This window comes from Mustela lutreola, chromosome 9, assembly GCF_030435805.1.
Source record: "Mustela lutreola isolate mMusLut2 chromosome 9, mMusLut2.pri, whole genome shotgun sequence".
Lineage (NCBI taxonomy): Eukaryota > Metazoa > Chordata > Mammalia > Carnivora > Mustelidae > Mustela > Mustela lutreola.
In genome coordinates, this window is record NC_081298.1 from 124,502,980 (window position 1) to 124,524,924 (window position 21,945).

The window sequence follows — 21,945 nt, forward strand, 5'->3', positions numbered from 1 at the left end:
TTAGTTCAAGCATGAAGGGTCTGGTAAACTATGTTAAGGAATTTGGACTATCCGTATAGCAGGAGGAAGTATAATTAGTTCTGAATTTTAAGAGAGTCAATCTGCTCATAGTTTGGAGGATTTCTCCTTTTTCTTTCATTCCCTGAATCCAATCTGTTACTAAATCCTGTTCCTTTCTTATTGTCCCATTTGTTTATCTCTATTCCCACTGCCACCAAACCTCAGTTCCAGCCCCCTTCCCATCTCATGCTTCGATTAAGAGCCTTTTAACCAGTTAGTCTCCACTTTGTTCCTCCAATCTACACTGCACACAAAGACTAGACCAACAGTCCCAAAAAGCTACGCCAGAATAACTGTGAAGTCCAGTCACGCATCTTGGCGATTATGACCTTCTCTACCCTATCTACCGAATATTACTACTTAAAATCGCTTTCCGGGGTGCCTGGGTGGCTCAGTGGGTTAAGCCGCTGCCTTCAGGTCAGGTCATGATCTCGGGGTCCTGCGATCGAGTCCGCATCAGGCTCTCTGCTCAGTCTACTTGTGATGTCAAATAAATAAATAAATAAATAAATCAATCTTTAAAACATAAAATAAAATCGCTTTCCATCGAGGCCAGCCAGCTTCCTCCAAAATCCTGCTAAATTCAGTTGACATTCTTTTCTCACCCCTGCAACCTTGTAACATTATTCTCTTCTCCGAGGCATAAAGCACTTCTGGGGCATCCAGAGAACGTCCAGCAACAGCTAGTCCTCCTCTCCTTTGATTTCTTCTCACCCAACAGAGACTGTGCCAAATATTTCTGTATTGTATTAACTCGAATGATGTTACAGATTGAAGTTTTCATTTCCTTTAGTCAGAAAAAGACTCTCCTAAGGCCAGGCCAGGCATTTCATGCGCTCGGAACAAATACTAGGTTAACTTGAATAGAGCCGAATTGGGCGGGTTTGCGGAGCCTGAACGCGCGGTGGAGAGAGGGGACGGATGCCCGGGAGGATGGATCGGGAGGGCTGGGTGCCACACAAAAGAGCTACGACAAACACGCGAGAGGCCGGAGTACGGGGGCGAAGGCAGGGCGGAGTAGCGAGGGACTGCTGGTGGACAGCTACGGATGGCAAGCCCCTCGCCGGGCCGCGGGAGGATAGCCGCGGCCGTTGGTGGGCGTGACCGCGCCAGTCTCGCGGGAGCGGCGGTTGGGCGGGCCGTTGTCCCCGCGGGCGGGGCGAGTTGCTAAGGAAATGACTACCCGCAGCGCCGCGCCGCCGCGCCGGCCGGGCGGGGTCTGGAGCGGCGCCGTTTCCGCTTCCGCTCCCTCTCTGCTCCCGTCCCGTTACCGCCTCCTCGCTGGCCTCGCGCCTTTCACCGGCACCTTGTGTCGGCCGTGCAGCCGGGCCCACTCCTGCCACGCGCGCGCCCCCGGGGCTCCGGCTCCGGCACGGGTCGCGCCCCGGTCGCCTGCCTCTGAGGCCGCCGGCCAGCCGCCGCCATGGGTGCCTACCTCTCCCAGCCCAACACGGTGAAGTGCTCCGGGGACGGGGTCGGCGCCTCGCGCCTGCCGCTGCCCTACGGCTTCTCCGCCATGCAGGGCTGGCGCGTCTCCATGGAGGTGAGGCGGGAGAGGCCCAGAGGCGGGCCGCTGCAGGGCGGGAACCTGACGGTGAAAGGGAGCGGGGTGGGGGGGGATGGGGTCATCCCCCGGGAAGGGTCCGTATCAGAAGCCTGCAGCTGCAGCTGCGGCGGCAGTTTGACCGGCGGCAGCGAGAGTGGGCCCGGGCCCGAGAGGGAACTACCGGTGCTTGGGAACCGTGTGTCGGTGGCCGGTTTGGCGGCGAGAGCTCGGCCATGTGGGGAGAGGCACCTTCCGCCCACTGACCGCCCTCTCCCAGTGCCTTCGCGCCATCCTCTCCTGCCAGCCCAGCCCTCCAGGCTCATAAACGGTGTGAGGTGTAGTGTGGGAGTGAAGATGAAACGAGGGACTGTTTATCCATTTACTTTTGCGAGGATGAGGAGAATAGACGGGCATGACTACTTTTTTTTTTTTTTTTCTTTTTCTTCCTTAAATGTGTGCTGTGAGAGGCCTCTTTGGACGAGGAGTTTGACAGTGAAAGAATCCTGGGCGAGCAGTCTGTTTCAAATTCTTAAACACCTAGTTGCTTGGCTCTGGACACCGAATGTTAATTTCAGAGGCTTGACCTGCCCTCCGGGAATTGTCAGTCGTTTGTATTCTCATCAGGGCCTTTTACGACCTTTGGAAAACTTCAGTAGTGTCGATCTGCCGTTATCACTCCTTTTTTTAATATGCTTGGTATTTTTTCCTCGGAATTTTTCAAAGACTTAATTCGCAATTGTCATTTGCCTGTGCTTGTTGGGGTTTATAGTTTCCTTGATTTGCAATCATTCCATCATAACTTACAAAGAACTGATTTTTTTTTTTTCTTTTTTAAAAAACTTCTTCTGGATAAAAGAAAAAGGGAAAATTTCTGGATAGAAAGAAGTAGAATTGGGCAAAATGGATGTGAAAGTACAAGGGAGAATAGGGGAAACCATGCAGGGAAAAAAGGGAGAAAGACGTGTGTAAGACATGTCTTTGTGAAGAGTGTTGTGAGATCTAAGAAGAATGGCCAGGGAAATGCTCTTAATTATTTCTGGGATTAAGGGTTGATCTTCTTACTAGGTGGGCTTCAGGTAACAGCCTAATACTACTGTCTCCCTGGGGAATTTCTTCAAATCCCTCACTCCTCCCTGTGGTTGGCTCTGGAATGACAGTATAAACTTAAATAGTTTGTTCTTAGATTCAAATTTTATACCCATGATGACTTTAAACTGTTCTGTCATTAGGTATAGCATTTCAAGAATGAGGGGAATCCTATAGCTCATCTCATCTAGTTTGGCTCCCTCATTTTATAGCGGGGAAATGGAGGCCCAGAAAGGTTAGGACACTTGAGCCTTGGTGGAAAGAATCTGTGGGATGAAGTTGTTCGAGAGACAGTTGCTGAACACTGTTATCATAGTGTGTCAACCTGAAGTATAGCATTCATATTTCAGTGGGGTGCTCAGTATTGAGCTTACTGGGTGTTTGGTAAATGTAATTGAGTGTTGGAAATATCTGGATTGAGCTTCAAAAGAAAAACCTTAATAAAGGGCTGGGCTTTGGGTTAGTTACTAGTTTGGAGATTTCATTTCTATGGCATTTTCTGTTAGTATTGTAAGATTTGAGGTGACTCATCTCACAGTAAGGCTTATCCTTCAGGTTTCTCATTCCTTATTTTCTAGTTTCTTCTCTGCTGTGGTTTTTCTAGGGTTTTTGTTTGTTTTATTTTGTTTTGTTTTTTGGTACTTTTCTTTCTAGTTTTCTTTAGTGAGTTGTTTGGATATTTAGTTTTCCAAGTTGTTTGCCTGGTGATTCTGTTCTGTTTGCTTCTCTGCGGGGTATTTCCTTTTATTTTTGGTTTCTCCTTTGGTAATTAGAAAATGACCCCCCCCATCAGCAGCTGTTTGGTTTGTAGAAATCTTGTTAGAATATTTCTTAGATCCTCATCTTCCTCCTGAGAGGTAACCAGTTTGGGTTTTAAAATCTTCCTGTTATGCTCTTTCTCAATTTACCTTTGTTTGAATGGTTATCTTTAATCAAATCCTCTTGAAGTCCTGCCTGGGATCCTTTTCTGCTGCATCAGTACTTTTCCTTCTGGCTTTGTTTCCTTTCTCTACAAACTATAACATACTCTCCTTGCTATGGCAAGACCATAACTATGACTTGTAGGCTCTTGAGTGAATCTTACCTTTTAAGAAAGTATACACACCTGTTCCTCTTAATCCTTAGGACTCAATCCCACCTATTTATTAAGTCTGTTGACCTTATTTGCTTGGTCCTAATGATTCCTTTGAGGTAAGTTTGTGTCAAAAGACATTACAGAGGTTGCTAAAATCCTAATTGTTGCATAGATTCAGCCTTAGTACTATTTTACCCCTTCTCTTGAGGCAAGGATGGCAACTATCAATAGCTGGCATTTTATACTTTCTGCCTCTCCAGCCCCTCTTGCTGTGGAACCAGGGTGTTTTGAGGAGGGGTAAACAAAATACTACAGTTGATGTTCCCTTCCCTTCTTCCTTCTCCATGGTTTGGAGGGACCCTCAAGCTGGTTGAGGTATGTATTTTGTGGGTTAACAGGTAGGTTGTGGAAGCGTGCCTGAGAAATATATATGGAAAGGCTCTGAGTTTTTGGTGGCTAATGAGAAGTCCAATCTGAAAATAGTTTTAGTTGATGTAGTCTTAAAGGGACATGGATACTTTTAGTTTTGGGTTATGAGTTTCTCTGGAAGTGATAAAACTGCTTTCTTTGGGGAGTTAGTTTCTTTCTTTCTTTTTTTTTTTTTTTAAATTCTGTGAATTATATTTGCCTTCTTTAAAAGGCAGTATCAGTACCAAGAGTATAATTTTGAGTAGGCTTGCTGTTTACTGCCATAAGAAGCTGGCTTATTAATGGTCATAAAGGGTCATCTAGAATTGAATGAAGATAATGTTAGGCAGAACATTCTTAAGAGACCTACAGGACAGTTTTAGTCATTATGTTAACGGAGCAGAATATAAAATGGGATATACTACAAGCATTGTGTGGGGTTCCCCTTAAAAGAGGGTATCTGAAGGCTGAAGAGCATTTTTTGTCCGATCCTCAGATTAATGCCTCATCTCTATGTCTTAAAGCACTTTTTACTTACTGAACCAGATCAGAATTCCTTTGTCCAGGATGCAGTTAAGCAACTTCTATAAAAGCGCATTCTTTTCATTTGATTAGCATGTAGTACCAATTCACAATTCAGAGATAGTATGAAATGATATGAAATGTATATCCATGAATATGGAGAAATTGTTTTCTATTTTACTATTCCTTTATAAGTTCTTACACAAATGGAAGTTAAAATCAGAACTTATTCTGTAAGATTTCAAGAATATTTTACATAAATTATTTCTATTGCCCAATCCTATAGCAGATGTTGCTACTGCTTCTCCATCCTGACCCTCTATTGGGTTATATCATCTTGGAATTGTACTTTGAGAGGTAAGGTAAGGAACTGTACTTTGAATTTGAGTATAGAAGTTTCACAGATCTGATCGGTAGTTCTTGCCATAGTAAGCGGTTTTTAAAAATTATTTATTTATTTTTAAAGAGAGAGAGATCACAAGTAGGTAGAGAAGCGGGCAGAGAGAAAGAGGGGAAGCAGGCTCCCTGCTGTGCAGAGAGCCTGATGTGGGGCTCGATCCCAGGACCCTGAGATCATGACCTGAGCCTAAGGGAGAGGTTTAACCCACTGAGCCACCCAGGCGCGCCTGTAAGCTGTTTTAAAATTATGCTGTCTGAAAGCATAAATCTTTAGAACTTATCTTAAGGCATCGCTAATATATAATGACATGCTTTAAACTGAGTACTGAGTTCAGAGGAGTTGTTTTCTGTTTCCCTTTAGATCCTGTCCAGAGATGGAGTCTATCAACTTTTAATCACATATAGTACCTAAAAATGTATATACAGATTTCTTACTAAACAATTTTGAGATATAGTTCATATACCATATCCATTTAAAGCATACATTTCAGTGGCTAAAATACTCAGAGTTGTACAGCCATCACCACTATAGTTTTAGAACTGTTTTATCACTGAAGAAGAAAACCTATAACCATTACCAGTCACTCTGTACCTCCCCTCCTCTAACCCCTTGCAACCACCAATTTATATTATATCTGTATGGATTTGCCTATCTTTAACATTTTATAAAAATGTCACCTTTTATGTCTGCCTTCTTTTACTAAACAATATTTTTCTTTTTTTTTTTTTAAGATTTTATTTGTTTGAGAGAGAGCATGACAGGGACCCCCCCGCCACGTTGGTTTCGATCCCAGGACCCCGAAATCATAACATATGCTGAAGGCAGGGCTTAACTAACTGAGCCACCCAGGCTCCCCTCTAAACAGTAGTTCTAAGAGTCACCATGAATTCTTTTAGATGGCTGAATAGTATTCCATTTTTTTTATTTTTTTATTTTTTTTTAGATTTTATTTATTTATTTGACAGACAGAAATCACAAGTAGTCAGAGAGGCAGACAGAGAGGGTGGGGGAAGCAGGCTCCCCGCCAAGCAGAGAGCCCGATGTGGGGCTGGATCTCAGGACCCTGAGACCACAACCCGAGCCGAAGGCAGAGAGGCTTTAACCCATTGAGCCACCCAGGCGCCCATAGTATTCCATTTTATGGCTATTTTGTTTATCCATTCATCAGTTAATGGATATTTAGATTTCCACATTTTGGCCATGATGAATAATGATGCTAAGAACGTCCATTTATAAATTTTTATGTAGAAATAAGTTTTTATTTCTCTTGAATATGTTGTAGGAGTGGAATTGCTGGGTCATATAGTAACTCCATGTTTAACATTTTGAGGAGCTACCTGTTTTTCAAAGTGGTCTCACCATTTTGATTCTTACCAGCAATATATGAGGGTGTCAGTTTCTCTACAGCCTCCCCTTTTTATTATAGCCATTTTAGTGGGTGTGAAATGGTAGCTCACTGTGGTTCTTTTTTTTTTTTTTTTTTTTAATTTAAATTTTTTATTTATTTGTCAGAGAGAGAGAGAAAGCACAAGCAGGCAGAGTGGCTGGCAAAGGCAGAGAGAAGCAGGCTCCTTGCTCAGCAGGGAGCCTGATGTGGGACTCGATCCCAGGACTCTAGGACTCTGGGATCATGAGGGATGATGACCCGAGCTGACGGCAGCAGCTAACCAACTGAGCCACCCAGGCATTCCCTCACTGTGGTTTTGATTGTATTTCCTTGGTAGCTTATGTTTCACCATCTTTTCTTGAGTTAATTGCCACTTACAGATCTTTGAAGAAATGTCTGTTTGGATCTTTTGTCTGTTTGTATTGGGTTGTCTCCCCCCCCCCTTTTTTTTGTCTTTTTATTGAGATGTAAGGGTTTTTTATATATTTTGGATAAAAGTCCTTTATCAGATATGATTTACAAATATTTTCACCTATTCTGTGGGGTACCTTTTTGCTTTCTTGTCCTTTGAAGCACAAAGATTTTGAATTTTGTTGAAGTCCAGTTTCTCTATTAAGAGTTTTATAGTTTTAGCTCTCATAGCCATTGTGGGTTAATTTTTGTGAATGGTGTAAGAAAGAGCTCCAATTTCATACTTTCACATGTGGATATCTACTTGTCCCAAAACCATTTGTTAAAAAGCCTATTCCCACTCACAAATTATCTTGGCATCATTGTTAAGATCATTTGACTATAAATAATGAGGGTTTATTTCTGGACTCCTTCCATTCCCATTGATCTGTGTACTTACGGCTCTGCTAGTACCACACTGTCTTGGTTACCATTAGCTTTGTGGTAAGTTTTGAAATTAGGAAGTATGAGTTTTCCAGCTTTGTTCTTTTTCTTATTTCTCCTTTTCTGGGTCCCTTGCATTTCCATACGAATTTAGGATCAGCTTGTCAATTTCTGTGCAAAAGGCACTTGGAATTTTGATAGGGATTGTGCTGAATCTGTAGATCTAGTTGAGTGTTGCTATCTTTAACAATACTAAGTCTGTAGTTTTCTTGTGATGTCTTTGGTTTAAGTATCAGGATAATATTGGCCTCAGAATCATTTGGGAAGTGTTGCTTCCTCTTCTATACATTGGAAGAGTTTGTGAAGAATTGGTATTATTCTCTTTAAAATGCTTGGTAAAACTTACCATTGAAGCCATCTGAGACAGGTCTTTTCTTTATGGGAGGTTGTATGTGTGTGTATGTTTTATTTTATGTTAAGTTGTGGTAAAATACACATAACATAAAATCTTCCATCTTCACCATTTTGAAATCTACAGTTCGGTGCATTCATACTGTTGGGCGACCAATTGCCAGAAATATTTTCATCTTGCAGAATTGAAACCCTGTACCAGTTAAACAGCTCTCCATTCTGCCTGCCCTCTGCCCCTACCCCCTGGCAACCATTCTACTTCCTATTTCTATGAATTTGACTACCGCAAGGTAACTCCTAGAAAGACACATTTGTCATTTAGTGACTGGCTTCTTTCACTTAGCATAGTATTCTCAAGGTTCATCCATGTTATAGCATGTGTCAGAATTTCCTTCCTTTTTAAGGCTGAATAGTATCCATTGTATGACTATACCACATTTTATTTACCCATTCATCTGTTGATGGACTCTTAGGTTGTTTCTTCCTTTTGTGTATTGTGGATAAAGTTGCTGTGAACACGGGTATAAAAATATATCTTCAAGACCCTGCTCCCTAAGTCCAAGACTGAGGTGTCTGCTGAGGGCCCACTTTCTGGTTCATAGATGTCTGCCTTCTAGTTCTATTTTCAAGACAAGGGAGCTATTTGAAGTCGCTTTTATAAGGGCACAATCTCACTCATGACCTAATTACTTCCCAAACACCCACCTCCAAATATGTCATGTTGGGGATTACATTTCAACATATGAATATTGGGAGACACAAAATATTCTATAGCATTGAGGTAATACATGCATGTAATTTTAAAAGATAGTAATACATGACTTTTTAAAATAAAAAATATAGTTCCTTCCCAACCACCTTCAAACTTTTTGTCTTGGTTTATAAAGATTTAGATAAGTTTATGTATATAAATATAAATGGTTGATCATCCAGTAACACAGGAACATTTGTGGATGTATTTATAATCTTAGGAGATTGACATCAGGCAGGATAACCAGGATTTTATTAAAATAGATCCATTGGTTGCCTAGAAGATCTGAAGGTTCTGTATGATACGTGATTTTAAGTAAGGCAAGGCCTAAGGTCCCTGACTCAGGTGACCTATGTGTTCTGAGTCATGTCCTTCAGACTATCAGCTGTTAGTGTGTTACGATACATGTCTAGGTTTAGGATAGGAAATGAGAGAGGAGGCCTCTGTAAGGTATTTGTCCTGAGGCAGCTGGAAACTCACCATCATAAACAAACATGGAGTCCTACTATATTGCAGAACATAGTTTTAGGCCCCAAAGCTGTAAAGAAGTTTTTTCTGGTTTACGATAGAGTTTTGGACCTAAGACTCTTTCCCTCATGGAATGCTGGATAGCAATACAAGACAGTATATGCTGAGTAACCATATTACTGGTAGAGACAGTAAATATTAAAAGAGTTTGGAGAGAGGAATGATCATAGAGTTTTGGTGTGATCGAGAAAAAACTCCTTTTTTTTTTAAAAGATTTATTTATTTATTTGACAGACAGAGATCACAAGTAGGCAGGCAGGCAGAGAGAAGGGGAAGCAGGCTCCCTGCTGAGAGAGCCTGATGCGGGGCTCCATCCCAGGACGCTGAGATCATGACTTGAGCTGATGGCAGAGGCTTTAACCCACTGAGCCACCCAGGCACACTGAGAAAGAATTCTTGGAGATGGTGAGACTAACTGGACCTTAAGGAGAGAGTATAAATGGGGACAAAAGGAGAGGAGGAAAGAGGAAGGAGAAGAATGAGAATGAGAAGGATATCGGAGGGAGGGATATGAGGAAGGACTCGTGAGGCCTGCTTTCTACTCTGCTGGGGTGACGTGGTCAGTGTTGAGTGGAGTAGTTTCTTTTGGGGAATGGTATGAAAATTAAGAGATTAGTTTATAGAGATGGGTAGGAATGATGATTGAGTGCTTTAAATTGCCTGTAAGTTGTGTGGAATTAATTTTTTTTTTTTTTAGATTTCATTTATTGATTTGACAGACAGAGATCACAGGGAGGCAAAGAGGCAGGCAGAGAGAGGAGGAAGCAGGCTCCCTGCTGAGGAAAGAGCCCGATATGGGGCTTGATCCCAGGACCCTGGGACCATGACCCGAGCCGAAGGCAGAGGCTTTAACCCACTGAGCCACCCAGGTGCCCCTGTGTGGAATTAATCTTATATCCAGTAGAATTCATGGAAGTTTTTAGCAATAAAGTGTTATATGGGGAAGGATAATCTGGCATCTGAATGTATGTAGGCTGGATTACAGGGGCAGAGAGTAGAAACAGGAAGGAGATAAAATGCTAGTAAGAGTAAAGTAATCCAGGAACAAAGTTATAAGGGAAAAGTTAGTAGGACTTGGTGATTGGATGGTAGAAGAGACCCAGAAAGTAAAGGTAAACTGATACTAAGTGTTGCCTGGGAAAGTTAAGATTCCAAGATTAGAAATAAGACCTACAGGGGAAGTTCTGATTTTTTTTGAAGACTGCTGAGTTTCTATTTACATATGTTAAGTTTGAAATGAAGGGACATCCTGTAGAAACAGGCGACTGGAACTTCACAGAGCCCAAGAGAACTTTCAAGAAAGCTGACATGGTTTTCACTATTTAATTATGTACAGTATTTGGGAAAAAATGAAGCCTGCCAAATGGCTATTTGGGTTGCTATCACAGTTATTGCCTGCTCTGTGAAGTAAAATCTCGAAGGAAAAGATTTTGAGATTAGAAGTTTAAGAGGAAAATAAATCTAAAAAAAAAAAAAAGAGATGATTTTAACCAGTTTCCAATAAATGGTTTAATACAGGTTTTGTTGAATAAAAAGAAGAAAAGAGGAGAAACAATGCTTTGGAGGCAAAAATGAAGGAGAGGTTGGGTAAACCGGTAGAGAAATTTTGAGGTAGAATAGAGACGATGAGGTAGTTCTTGAAATATGACCTTGATCTAAGTAAAGTAAGAGGTTAGCTCATCTGCTAAGAGTGAAAGAAGAGCATTGAGAACTTGAACAATGTGGGAAAGGTTTGTGACTGACTGGTGAATATATTTAAGCACCAATGCAGAACACGTGAGAAAAATGCTGAATGGGATTAGGGTGCACAATCAACATGAGTTCATGACATTTTATAACTAGCAGTACTTAGTGGCTCTGATTCAGGGGCAAAGAAAGCAGTTGGTCGGGTTATACGAGGTTGGATGAGTTTTTCTAGATTGCTAAGAGACAGTGTTGAAATACTTGGCTCTGGCTCAGAAAGGTCAAGAGAGAAAGAAAAGCAAGGGTAAAGGTAGGTAGGCTCTGAACAGAGATGCAAAGGGGGAAACTAAAGTGCTTAGAGAGGGTAGAACAGTTCCAAATCAGAAAATAGATGAGGGCCTTACCAGAAGTGAAAGAAAAGGTAGTGTGAAGTAGTTCTAGGAACTGAGACCTCAAGATAGAAGATGAATCTTTATAGTAGGCATTCCTCTTTGAGAATAAGAATAGGGAAGAAAAATGTGAGGTAGAATCTGATACCAGAACAGAATATACATTTGCTGAATTCCCACTTACAAGGAGTTTTACGTATTTTGCAACTATTGCATCACAATACTTCTGTGGTGATAAGGGTAAATATGGTAGCTATTCCTGTTCCATATTATAGGAGAGAAAATGGAGGCACACCAAGAGGTAGCTGGCCAGAAATCCTGCAGTATATCATAGCATGGCCACTTGAGGGCAGTTCATAGGTTCATTTTGTCATCATTATCATTCAAACCAGAACAATATGGCATATTGTACAAAAAGTTATAAAGTAAAAAAAAATAGAAAAAAATTATTACGCCATTCTTATTCTCGACCCAGACTTCTCTACCCAGACTTCTAGGAAATATATATAGGTGCTTTTATTTTTTTCTCCTTTTATCACTTAATATATTGTGAACCTATTTCCAAATGAACACATTCATTTCATTTTTAAAAATATATTTTATTTTTTTAAAGATTTTATTTATTTGAGAGAGGCAGGACGGGTGAGGGGAGCATGAGCAGGTGGAGTGGCAGAGGGAGAGAGAGAAATTCCCCATAGAGCAGGGAGCCTTGATCCCAAGACCCTGAGATCATGACCTGAGCTGAAGGCAGACTTGTTTAACCAACTGAGCCACCCAGGCATCCCCTACATGCTCATTTTTAATAGTTGCGTTCTGTTGGAGGGATGTATCCCTTGTAATTTAATTTTTTCATGGAAATTAGGGTGTTCATAATTGTTCTTTAGTATAAATAATGCTATAGTGATCTTTTTTTTTAAGATTTTATTTATTTATTTGAAACAGAGAGAGGGAGAGACAGCGAGAGAGGGAACACAAGCAGGGGGAGTGGGAGAGGGAGAAAGCAGGCTTCCTACTGAGCAGGGAGCCCAATGTTGTGCTTGATTCCAGTCATGACCTGAGCTGAAGGTAGACACCTAACTGACTGAGCCACCCAGGCACCACTATGGTGATCATTTTTTTTTTAAGATTTTATTTATTTATTTGATAGAGATCACAAGTAGGCAGAGAGGCAGGCAGAGAGAGAGGAGGAAGCAGGCTCCCTGCAGAGCAGTTAGCCCGATGTGGGGCTCAATCCCAGGACCCTGGGATCATGACCTAAGCTGAAGGCAGAGGCTTTAACCCACTGAGCCACCCAGGCGCCCCTATAGTGACCATTCTTTTTTTTTTTTTTTTTTTTTTTTTTTAAAGATTTTATTTATTTATTTGACAGAGAGAAATCACAAGTAGACGGAGAGGCAGGCAGAGAGAGAGGAAGGGAAGCAGACTCCCTGCTGAGCAGAGAGCCCGATGCGGGACTCGATCCCAGGACCCCGAGATCATGACCTGAGCCGAAGGCAGCGGCTTAACCCACTGAGCCACCCAGGCGCCCATTCTTATATGTATCCTTGTACCCTTTTCTTATTACTCTTCCATAAAATAAACTTTTGGAAGTCCAGTTACTAAATCAAAGGGCATGTGCATTTGAAATTTTGATATATTACCAAATTGTGTTCCAGGCAGGCTATACTAATTTATATTCTTGTTGGTCAGGATATGAGGATGTGTTTTTACTTCACTCTTATTACCCTTGGTTATTATTAATCTTCATTATTCTAATTTGCACAAAAGATATTTCCTTGTTTTTAATCACTTTTCTGTTTTTTCAAAAGTTCATATGAAGCTAGATCTGCTTCACATCACATGCTTTTGTGAGAAACAGATGAGGAAGTCAAAAAAGATGATTTGAATAGAGGTGTGGGTTCAAAAGAGACAGTACAGTTCTGATTTAGAGTGGTACTGCAGGACAGAGAATGATTGTCCTGTTCCATTAGGAAGGAGTGGACAAGTAGACTGCTTTTCCCTCCCCTACAAAAAGTGGAATTAGTTGGACCAGTTTCTCAAATTCTGGTGATACATTGAGTCTTTTAAAAATATTTAATTTACTTTCTGGGCACCTGGGTGGCTAAGTGGGTTGAGCCTCTGCCTTCAGCTCGGGTCATGATCCCAGGGTCCTGGGATTGAGTCCCGCATCGGGTTCTCTGCTCGGCAGGGATCCTGCTTCCCCTTTCTCTCTGCCTGCCTCTCTGCCTACTTGTGATCTCTGTCTGTCAAATAAATAAATAAAATCTTTAAAAAATATATTTAATTTACTTTTGAGGAAACTGAACATTCCTATGGCTCATCTCGCTCCTATCTGTCTGCACCCTCTGGTTCCCACCATGGTTTTTCTTTAGTTTTCTGTGTATCCATGTAGTATTACAGTATGTAAAGACAAATATCTATTCCTGTGCTCCCTCTTCTTACACAAAAGCAGCTTACTAAATATGTTATTCTGTACTTTGCTTTCCTTCTGCACTTTGCTTTCCTTATTTAACAAAATATCTTGGAGCTCTTCCATGGATTTTTTTTTTTTTTTTAAATGAAAGCAATACTTGTGGAACTCCAGAATTCACTAAAACAATTTTAATTTAATTTTACTTAAATGAGTACAAACATAGAACTGGGCATAAATTCCATGCCAACAAACCACACTACAAAATCGACAGAATTAAAGTCAACATTAATATGACACACTAGGGGCGCCTGGGTGGCTCGGTGGGTTAAGCCGCTGCCTTCGGCTCAGGTCATGATCTCAGAGTCCTGGGATCGAGTTCCGCATCGGGCTCTCTGCTCAGCGGAGAGCTTGCTTCCCTCTCTCTCTGCCTGCCTCTCCATCTACTTGTGATTTCTCTCTGTCAAATAAATAAATAAAATCTTTAAAAAATAATAATAATATGACACACTATTTTGCTGATCACGACTTAGGTAGTGACTGCTGAGGTACAGTTGCTAATGGCTTTAGCAAGCGTGTACCACACTGTGTCCCATGCCAATTCAGTTCCCCTGCCCCTTTTCTGTAATCCCAACTCAGTCCTCTGTTCTGCCTTTCCTTTATTCCATAGCACTATCATGTTTCTATAGGAGTTACAGCATCATGCGATAGGATTTAACTATTTGTTGTGTTTATTGTATATATTCCTCGTGAGAATGTAACTTTCTTTTTTTTTTTTAATTTTAAAGATTATTTATTTATTTATTTATTTGTCAGAGAGAGAGCGAGCGAGCGAGAGCGAGCATAGGCAGACAGAGTGGAAGGCAGAGTCAGAGGGAGAAGCAGGCTCCCTGCGGAGCAAGGAGCCTGATGTGGGACTTGATCCCAGGACACTGGGATCATGACCTGAGCCGCTGAGCCACCCAGGCGTCCCAGAATGTAACTTTCTTTATGAAGTGCAGGTCTTCATTTTATTCACTGATATATCCCAAACACTCAGAAGTGATCCTGGAACATAATGGGTACTCAAATATTTGGTGAAGGAATAACAAATGAATTCTTAGGCACATAAAGTCTGAGAACCACTGTTAGAGGATGCTGAGGCAATAGATGGTCATAAAGGCAGGCCAAAAGGTGCTGAGAGGAGAGGTAGGTCCAGTAACCCTGGCTCAGCGCGAAGGAAGGCCAGTGTGGCTGGTGGTGGAGTGATTGGAAGAGGGAGAAGACCTTTTTGGTCTACGGTGCTCTCCATGTCCTGGGGATGGGGCTCAGAGGCGATTGTTCAGAACTTTATTAGATAGGCCATTGAGGGCCCTCTGTGGCAGCCCATTAGATTCTGCGACACTTTCTCCTAGAATCAATCAGTGGGAAATACAAAATAGTTATTTTGCATTCTCTCATTTACTACCTTAAAATAGCCTTTATTTTCTAGATTTGTGTAATGAAAGCTTAGTCCTACTGCAGGGACAACAGAAGAACCATTGCGCTGATTTCCTAAGTATTGATACAGCTAGGAAAGTTTAAATGCCTCAAAGAGGAAGGAGAACCATTAACTTACACAAGGATCATCAATCAGAGTAAATAGCTGATTATATTTTTTTTGTTTGTAGAAAGTACCTGAAAGGGAGGTGGGGTTGTGTTCCAAGATGGGGCAGAGTAAGCTACAGCACATTCTCGCCTAGGTTCAACATCTTAGGGCCTAGCCTGGAGGTTTGCCTGGGGTGATGGAGTTTTTTTATTAGAAGAATTTGATCAAGCCCAGCCTTCCAACCATGATGTTGCTGCAGCAGGACCTTTGCAGACTTCTCTTCAGGTGTGCTAATGCCATCAGCGATGAATGATATCTTATTTCCAGCTGGGGGTAGGAGGTGGGAAGGCTAATTACATGAGGCATTGTAAATTCCAGTTAACGAGTACTAAACACAATGTAGCTTAATAACATTATTTGTTGGGAGGATTCTTTTGTAAATATATCCTCTGCCTATCCTGAAGATAACTTACTGAGTTAAGCTTTGAGAGAAGAGAATGATTTGTTTAGATGTTGCTTTGGGGAAGTGGTGGTATAAGTGTATGTGTATATAGTTCTACAAATTTTAGTGCTTTCACTTAGGCATTTTAGGTTTCTCCTAGCAACTTGTCAGGTTGGTAATGCCCTCAGGTCTCTTTTTGCTATCTTCCCTAACATTTTCTTCCTTGAAGTTCTCTGTTTCATAGACTGGGTCTAGAAGTGACTTTAAAGATCCTTTATTCTGGTTCTTCCCATAGTTGCCACAAATCCAAAAGGTCAGGTCTAGAGTTCCAACAGCCAAATATTCTGCCATCTGGACTGAGATCTCCTAGGCCGAGGCTGCTAGACTGCAGAGGTAGTGACCTGATTCATCTCTCTCCCTTCTACCCTCTCTGCTTCCTTTCCTCCCCTCCTTCCCTCCCTTGGCCCTTTTCCTTTCTCCTTTCCCTGTACTTCTTTTCTTATTTTATCATCCCATTTTCCTTTCTTATTTCTAGGCCATGTAGGTCAGCTAGGGAAGGGTTAGTGAGATTAAGGCGTGAAGGCGATCCTTACGACTTGAGGTGCACAAGGAAGAACATCCTTTGACCTTGAGAAATGCTAATTATGCTCTCTTTTTCCTAGGATGCGCACAACTGTATTCCTGAGTTGGACAGTGAGACAGCCATGTTTTCTGTCTATGATGGACATGGAGGTAACTTTTGCAGATCATATTGGTGACATTCTTGAACACCAGTTCCAGACTTTTGGGGGCAAGAACAGGTTCTCAGTAGTTCTTTTCCCTTCCAAGGTTCTGGTCCTCAGATACCATTTCCTTCCCAGTGCTGTTTTTCTCTATTCTGCCATTCTGTTTTCATAACAGGATATTGTATTAGTTTATAATCTGACCAGGCCTTGTTTTAACCCAGAAAGCCTCTTCCTGTATTAGAATTTATTTATTTTTTTCCCACTGAGAACTAAGTATATATATGAGAAAAGACAAAAGGTATATTACCATAGTCCTGAAGAGTTGATGGTGACATCCATTTTCTGGCTCAGAACTTCCTAAACAGTTATCTTTCAGATAGGTTTCAGTTGTATGAGATAGTCATTTCCTCAACCCTTGGGGTTCACTCCAGTATGGCATGTAAATACTATATGACTTTGTATGTGAGAAGCAGTGCTCTGGGTGACCTTACCTTTCTTCTAGGGGAGGAAGTTGCCTTGTACTGTGCCAAATACCTTCCTGAGATCATCAAAGATCAGAAGGCCTACAAAGAAGGCAAGCTACAAAAGGTCTGTCTTTTCGTAGTGCTCCTTCTCTACTTCTGTAGGCTTGCCCTTGTTTTCCAGTCCTTGGCTTTTCCTTTCTTACTGTCAGTAAGCTGCTGCTTATTGCATTTCTTAAAGAATTCTATTCCCACTGGGCCTTTTTAGAGCTGCTTCATTATTCTCAGGTCTCTGAACTGTTTTTTATTGATATGTCAGTGTCTCCTTGTATGGTAGATCATGCTGTAATTGGCATGCCATCTTTGTACCCAGGCTGTATATAGGCAATTCATGTTGTACCCACTGTACTTTTTTCTACACTTGCCTCATACTATTTGACTTATATACAGGCATTAGAAGATGCCTTCTTGGCTATTGATGCCAAACTGACCACTGAGGAAGTCATTAAGGAGCTGGCACAGATTGCAGGGCGACCCACTGAGGATGAGGATGAAAAAGAAAAAGTAGCTGATGAAGATGATGGTGAGTTTGGCATCCCTTGTTTGAGAGGAAATCAACATTTTAAAGAACTCTTCTTTAATATGTATTATTTATGTGTCAATTATAAGAGAGGATGACTTCTTAGGGACTTGGGGAGTCCTCACATTAAAGAACCCTATGTTCTATGTTCTATACTCCATGAGGTTATGGAAGGAGAAGAATTAACCTTTGACCTAGTGTCCATAATTGTAAGGATTTTTATGTACATTATCTTTTGCCATTGTGACGGGGTCTCTCTGGTTCCTGTTAATGTTTATGTGACCCTTTTTTTAAGACTTGGAACTATCATTAGCCTCAGCGCCAGTCACTAAGCCTGGGCTGTAGGCCTAAAGCTAGCGTTGTGGGCTTCTTGGGTCCTCAGCCATAATGAGGTTTCCAACTTATCAATCAAAAATGAGAATACCGTAACTAGTACTACAGTAACTAGTATTCCTTTGACTAAGAATAGGGTGAGAGACAACGACCAAAGGAAGTCTATGCAGGCAGATAGTACTTGAGAAGGAAGCAAGGGGGTGTTCTGAGACTTGATAGGAAACTTGATAGGATCCTTGAGTGGGCAGTGGTGGGGAAGTTGAAACTCAGCCTGCAAGGGTTGTGGAAGTGGGAAGGGGGGCTGATCCATGAAGAGTCTGGGGTGGGCGTGCTGATTCAGCCTCTTCTCTGCAGTGGACAATGAGGAGGCTGCGCTGCTGCATGAAGAGGCCACCATGACTATTGAAGAGCTACTGACACGCTACGGGCAGAACTGTCACAAGGGTGCCCCCCACAGCAGACCTGGAGCTGGGACAGGCGAGGAGCCAGGGTCCCAGGGCCTCAACGGGGAGGCAGGACCTGAGGACCCATCTAGGGAAACTTCTTCAGAGGAGAATGGCCCCACAGCCAAGGCTCACACCGGCCTTTCCTCCAACTCAGAACGTGGGACTGAGGCAGGACAAGGAGGCGAGCCTGGCACTCCCACTGGTGAGGCTGGGCCTTCCTGCTCTTCAGCCTCTGACAAGCTGCCTCGAGTTGCTAAGTCCAAGTTCTTTGAGGACAGTGAGGATGAGTCAGATGAGGCAGAGGAGGAAGAGGAAGACAGTGAGGTAAGGGCCTGTGGGAGCACACAGATGCTGAATCTGCAGAGAGGGCCTATTTGGTTACCATGCATATCTGTTGGCTCTTTTCCTTCTCTGTTTTTTTTAACTTTTAATTTTTTAAGTAATTTCTACATCCAACTTGGGGCTTGAACTCACAACTCCCAAGATCAAGAGTTGCATGCTGTCTCAACTAAGCCAGCCAGATACCCCACCTTCTATTTTTAGATCAGCCTCCAAGACCTACTACATTCCAAGGTTTTCTTAAATTCATTATTTCCACCAACATAGGAACTGTCAGCCTTCAGACCTCTTCCTTTGTTGGTACTATAACAAATAGATCTAGTTCTAGCCTTTCAGAGTCTGTCTCAGAGAGAGAACAAGAAGGTGGTGGTGGTTAACTTTGGGTATTTGGGTATTTCCTTCTCTGGGCCACTTATTTTCTGGCTGCGTTGCCTGGAAAGTGCTTCTGGCTGAGAGCCCTGGCCTTTCCTAGGACTTCCTACTCATGAGTATTGAACGCAGCTCAGGATATTAGTTCTACCCATCTAGCTCTCTCCCCTCCCCTAAATTTTTCTGTCATGATCATACAGTTGTATCTTTCAGTGCTTTCAGAATCTTTGTTCAATCAGAGCCTCTTGGTTCTGAGTATGAGTTGGGGGGAGGGGGGCAGGGGGTCATCTCAGTCTCAGCAGCCTGGGATCATCCCTCTGGCAGGAATGCAGTGAGGAAGAGGATGGCTACAGCAGCGAAGAGGCAGAGAATGAGGAAGATGAGGATGACACTGAGGAGGCTGAAGAAGACGAGGAAGAAGAGGAGATGATGGTGCCAGGCATGGAAGGCAAGGAGGAGGTGTGTAGGGAAGGGGAGCACCAAGTCTGTAAAAGCCAAGAGGCAGATGTGATTCCCTGATAGTGATTTCAGGACAGGGAATCTCCTTGCTGCCTTAGTACTGGAGCCCTGGTATGGGGGCATTTATGCTATAAGGGGAACTAGGTCTTTAGGGAACAGTTAGCTCAGAGTAGAAAGCATGCTCTAGTCTTTGGAAAGACTAAATCCATCCCTCTCCTGTTTGTTAGTGCTCTCTTGGTGGTCCCAGTGAGAGGAGAGAGCATAAGCAAATGATCAGGGGCGCACCAATGAGGAGTTTGTGTCCAGAAGCTCCCCTGATGCTCCCTTTCTTCCTCTTAAGCCTGGCTCTGACAGCGGTACCACAGCGGTGGTGGCTCTGATACGAGGGAAGCAGTTGATTGTAGCCAATGCAGGAGACTCTCGTTGTGTGGTGTCCGAGGCTGGCAAAGCTTTGGACATGTCCTATGACCACAAACCGGAGGATGAAGTGGAGCTAGCACGCATCAAGAATGCTGGTGGCAAGGTCACCATGGATGGGCGAGTCAACGGGGGCCTCAACCTCTCCAGAGCCATTGGTAAGGGCCAGGAAAATGTGGGGAAGACTTTGGGGGTCTTATTCTCTTTCCAGACTCCCTGGTAGCAAACTTTAATCTTAATAGGCCCTTGTACCTTTTTCTAAGTCCTTTGGTATCTATGACCTTTGTCTGTAAAATGTCTCCATGAGATAGATATGGTAGCTGTCATTTTTGGATGATTAAAAAAAAAAAAAAAACAGGTTAGTGACCTACCTAAGATATAGCAAACTGAAGATAGGGCTGAAACTAGAAAAACTGGAACTCAGTTTTCCATTTACTTAGATTATGGAACTTTGTAAAGAAGGGAAATGAATGGTAATCCTTGACCAGCCTTGAGCACAAGTCTTTGGGGAGTGCTTAAACTGCTCATCAACCAACCATTCCTTTACCTCAGGAGACCACTTCTACAAGAGAAATAAGAACTTGCCACCTGAGGAACAGATGATATCAGCCCTTCCTGACATCAAGGTCTTGACTCTCACTGACGACCACGAATTCATGGTCATTGCCTGTGATGGCATATGGTGAGCACCAGTAGAATGACCTAAAATTCCCTTATTTATGCAGCATTACTTTTCTTGTAGGGCTCTGAGCTGGTTTGGCTTTTTTATCCCTCTAACAGCTACATTCAGCACTTTTCTCAAACAGCCCTAGCATTAGAGCCTAGGCAGGCAGACATCTTGGTGTCAGAACCCCCAAGACCAAGGCAGAGCAAAAGACTGTCCTCCGTAGGTATTTACATTGGTCCTGGGGGCTATCACCTCGGTCTACATTTCCTTTCTTTTGCCTTAGTGGGACTAAAGAAGAATATATTGTTTTTGACCCCAGGAATGTGATGAGCAGCCAGGAAGTTATAGACTTTATTCAATCAAAAATCAGCCAGCGTGATGAAAATGGGGAGCTTCGGTTATTGTCCTCCATAGTGGAAGAGGTGAGTGCCCGGGCAGAGGAGAAAGGGCATCTGGTTTGCATAGCCAAGGTTTGTCTTGTGACCTGAGCTAAGACCAGAGCTGGGAAGTTATCACTAACTACTGACAGATGCTGGTCTAGAAAGTTCCATTTTCCTTCATTTCCCTGACTTACCCTCATGCCTTATGCACTAGCAGGTGGCCTGTTTTGTGACGTCTGTTGCCTCTTCTCCTCCTCCTGCCACCGTCTCAGCAGAGTCAGCCCTCTTCTGGGAGTTTAGGTTCCTAGGAAGGTGTTCAAATCCTGAAGCTGAGCTATCTGCATTGTCCCTTTTGTAGCTGCTGGATCAGTGCCTGGCACCAGACACTTCTGGAGACGGTACAGGGTGTGACAACATGACCTGCATCATTATTTGCTTCAAGCCCCGAAACACAGCAGAGCTTCAGCCAGAGAGTGGCAAGCGGAAATTGGAGGAGGTGCTCTCTTCTGAGGGGGCTGAAGAAAATGGCAACAGTGACAATAAGAAGAAGGCCAAGCGGGACTAATGGTTGTCCAGACCCCTGCCCACCTAGACTGTTTTTTGAGCCCTCTGGACCTGAGACTGAGTTTTGTCTTTTTTCCTTTAGCCTTAGCAGTGGTTATGAGGTGTGCAGGGGAGCTGGGTGGCTTTACTCAGCCCATTCCAAAGAGGGCTCTCCCTCCACACAGCAGCCTGGGAGCCTCTGCTGTCTTCCCCAGCCTCCTCCTTGCTCCTTGGGGCTCATCACCGGTTCTGTGCCTGTGCTCTGTTGTGTTGGAGGGAAGACTGGCGGTTCTGGTTTTTACTCTGTGAACTTTATTTAAGGACATTCTTTTTTATTGGCGGCTCCATGGCCCCCAGCCGCTTGCACCCGCTCTCTGTTGTACACTTTCAATCAACACTTTTTCAGACTAAAGGCCAAAACCCAATTGTGCCAGTGGTGTCCTTTTTTCAATAATGCTCTCCTGCCCGGCCCACCCAGAACTCTCTGGCCCCACATTCGACCTCTTTGGTGGTATCTACCAAGCCCCTCAGCGCACTTGTGTGCCTGTGTGTGCGTGCGTCTGTGTGTCTGTGAGCGTGCATGTGTGCGCGAGCCTGCCTCGCTCGCCAGACCTGTGTGGGACAGAAGGGACCCAGGTATTGCAGTTCCCTGAGCTGCTGGGCAGGCTGGCCTAGCCTCACGGCTCATCCTCAACCTCCTCTGGAATCAGGAATAGTTTACTAGTTC

General features: G+C 43.1%; 1 protein-coding gene across 1 annotated transcript; it reads left to right on the top strand.

The window, feature by feature from the left end:
* Positions 1-1,268: 1,268 nt before the first annotated feature.
* On the top strand, positions 1,269-21,643 carry PPM1G (protein phosphatase, Mg2+/Mn2+ dependent 1G). The gene is made up of 10 exons (XM_059188781.1): positions 1,269-1,603; positions 16,162-16,231; positions 16,727-16,812; positions 17,136-17,268; positions 17,953-18,368; positions 19,077-19,211; positions 19,552-19,786; positions 20,181-20,310; positions 20,615-20,717; positions 21,034-21,643. Exons 1-10 carry the CDS (start codon positions 1,484-1,486, stop codon positions 21,238-21,240), a joined length of 1,635 nt encoding a protein of 544 aa, XP_059044764.1. The 5' UTR covers positions 1,269-1,483; the 3' UTR covers positions 21,241-21,643.
* Positions 21,644-21,945: the final 302 nt, after the last annotated feature.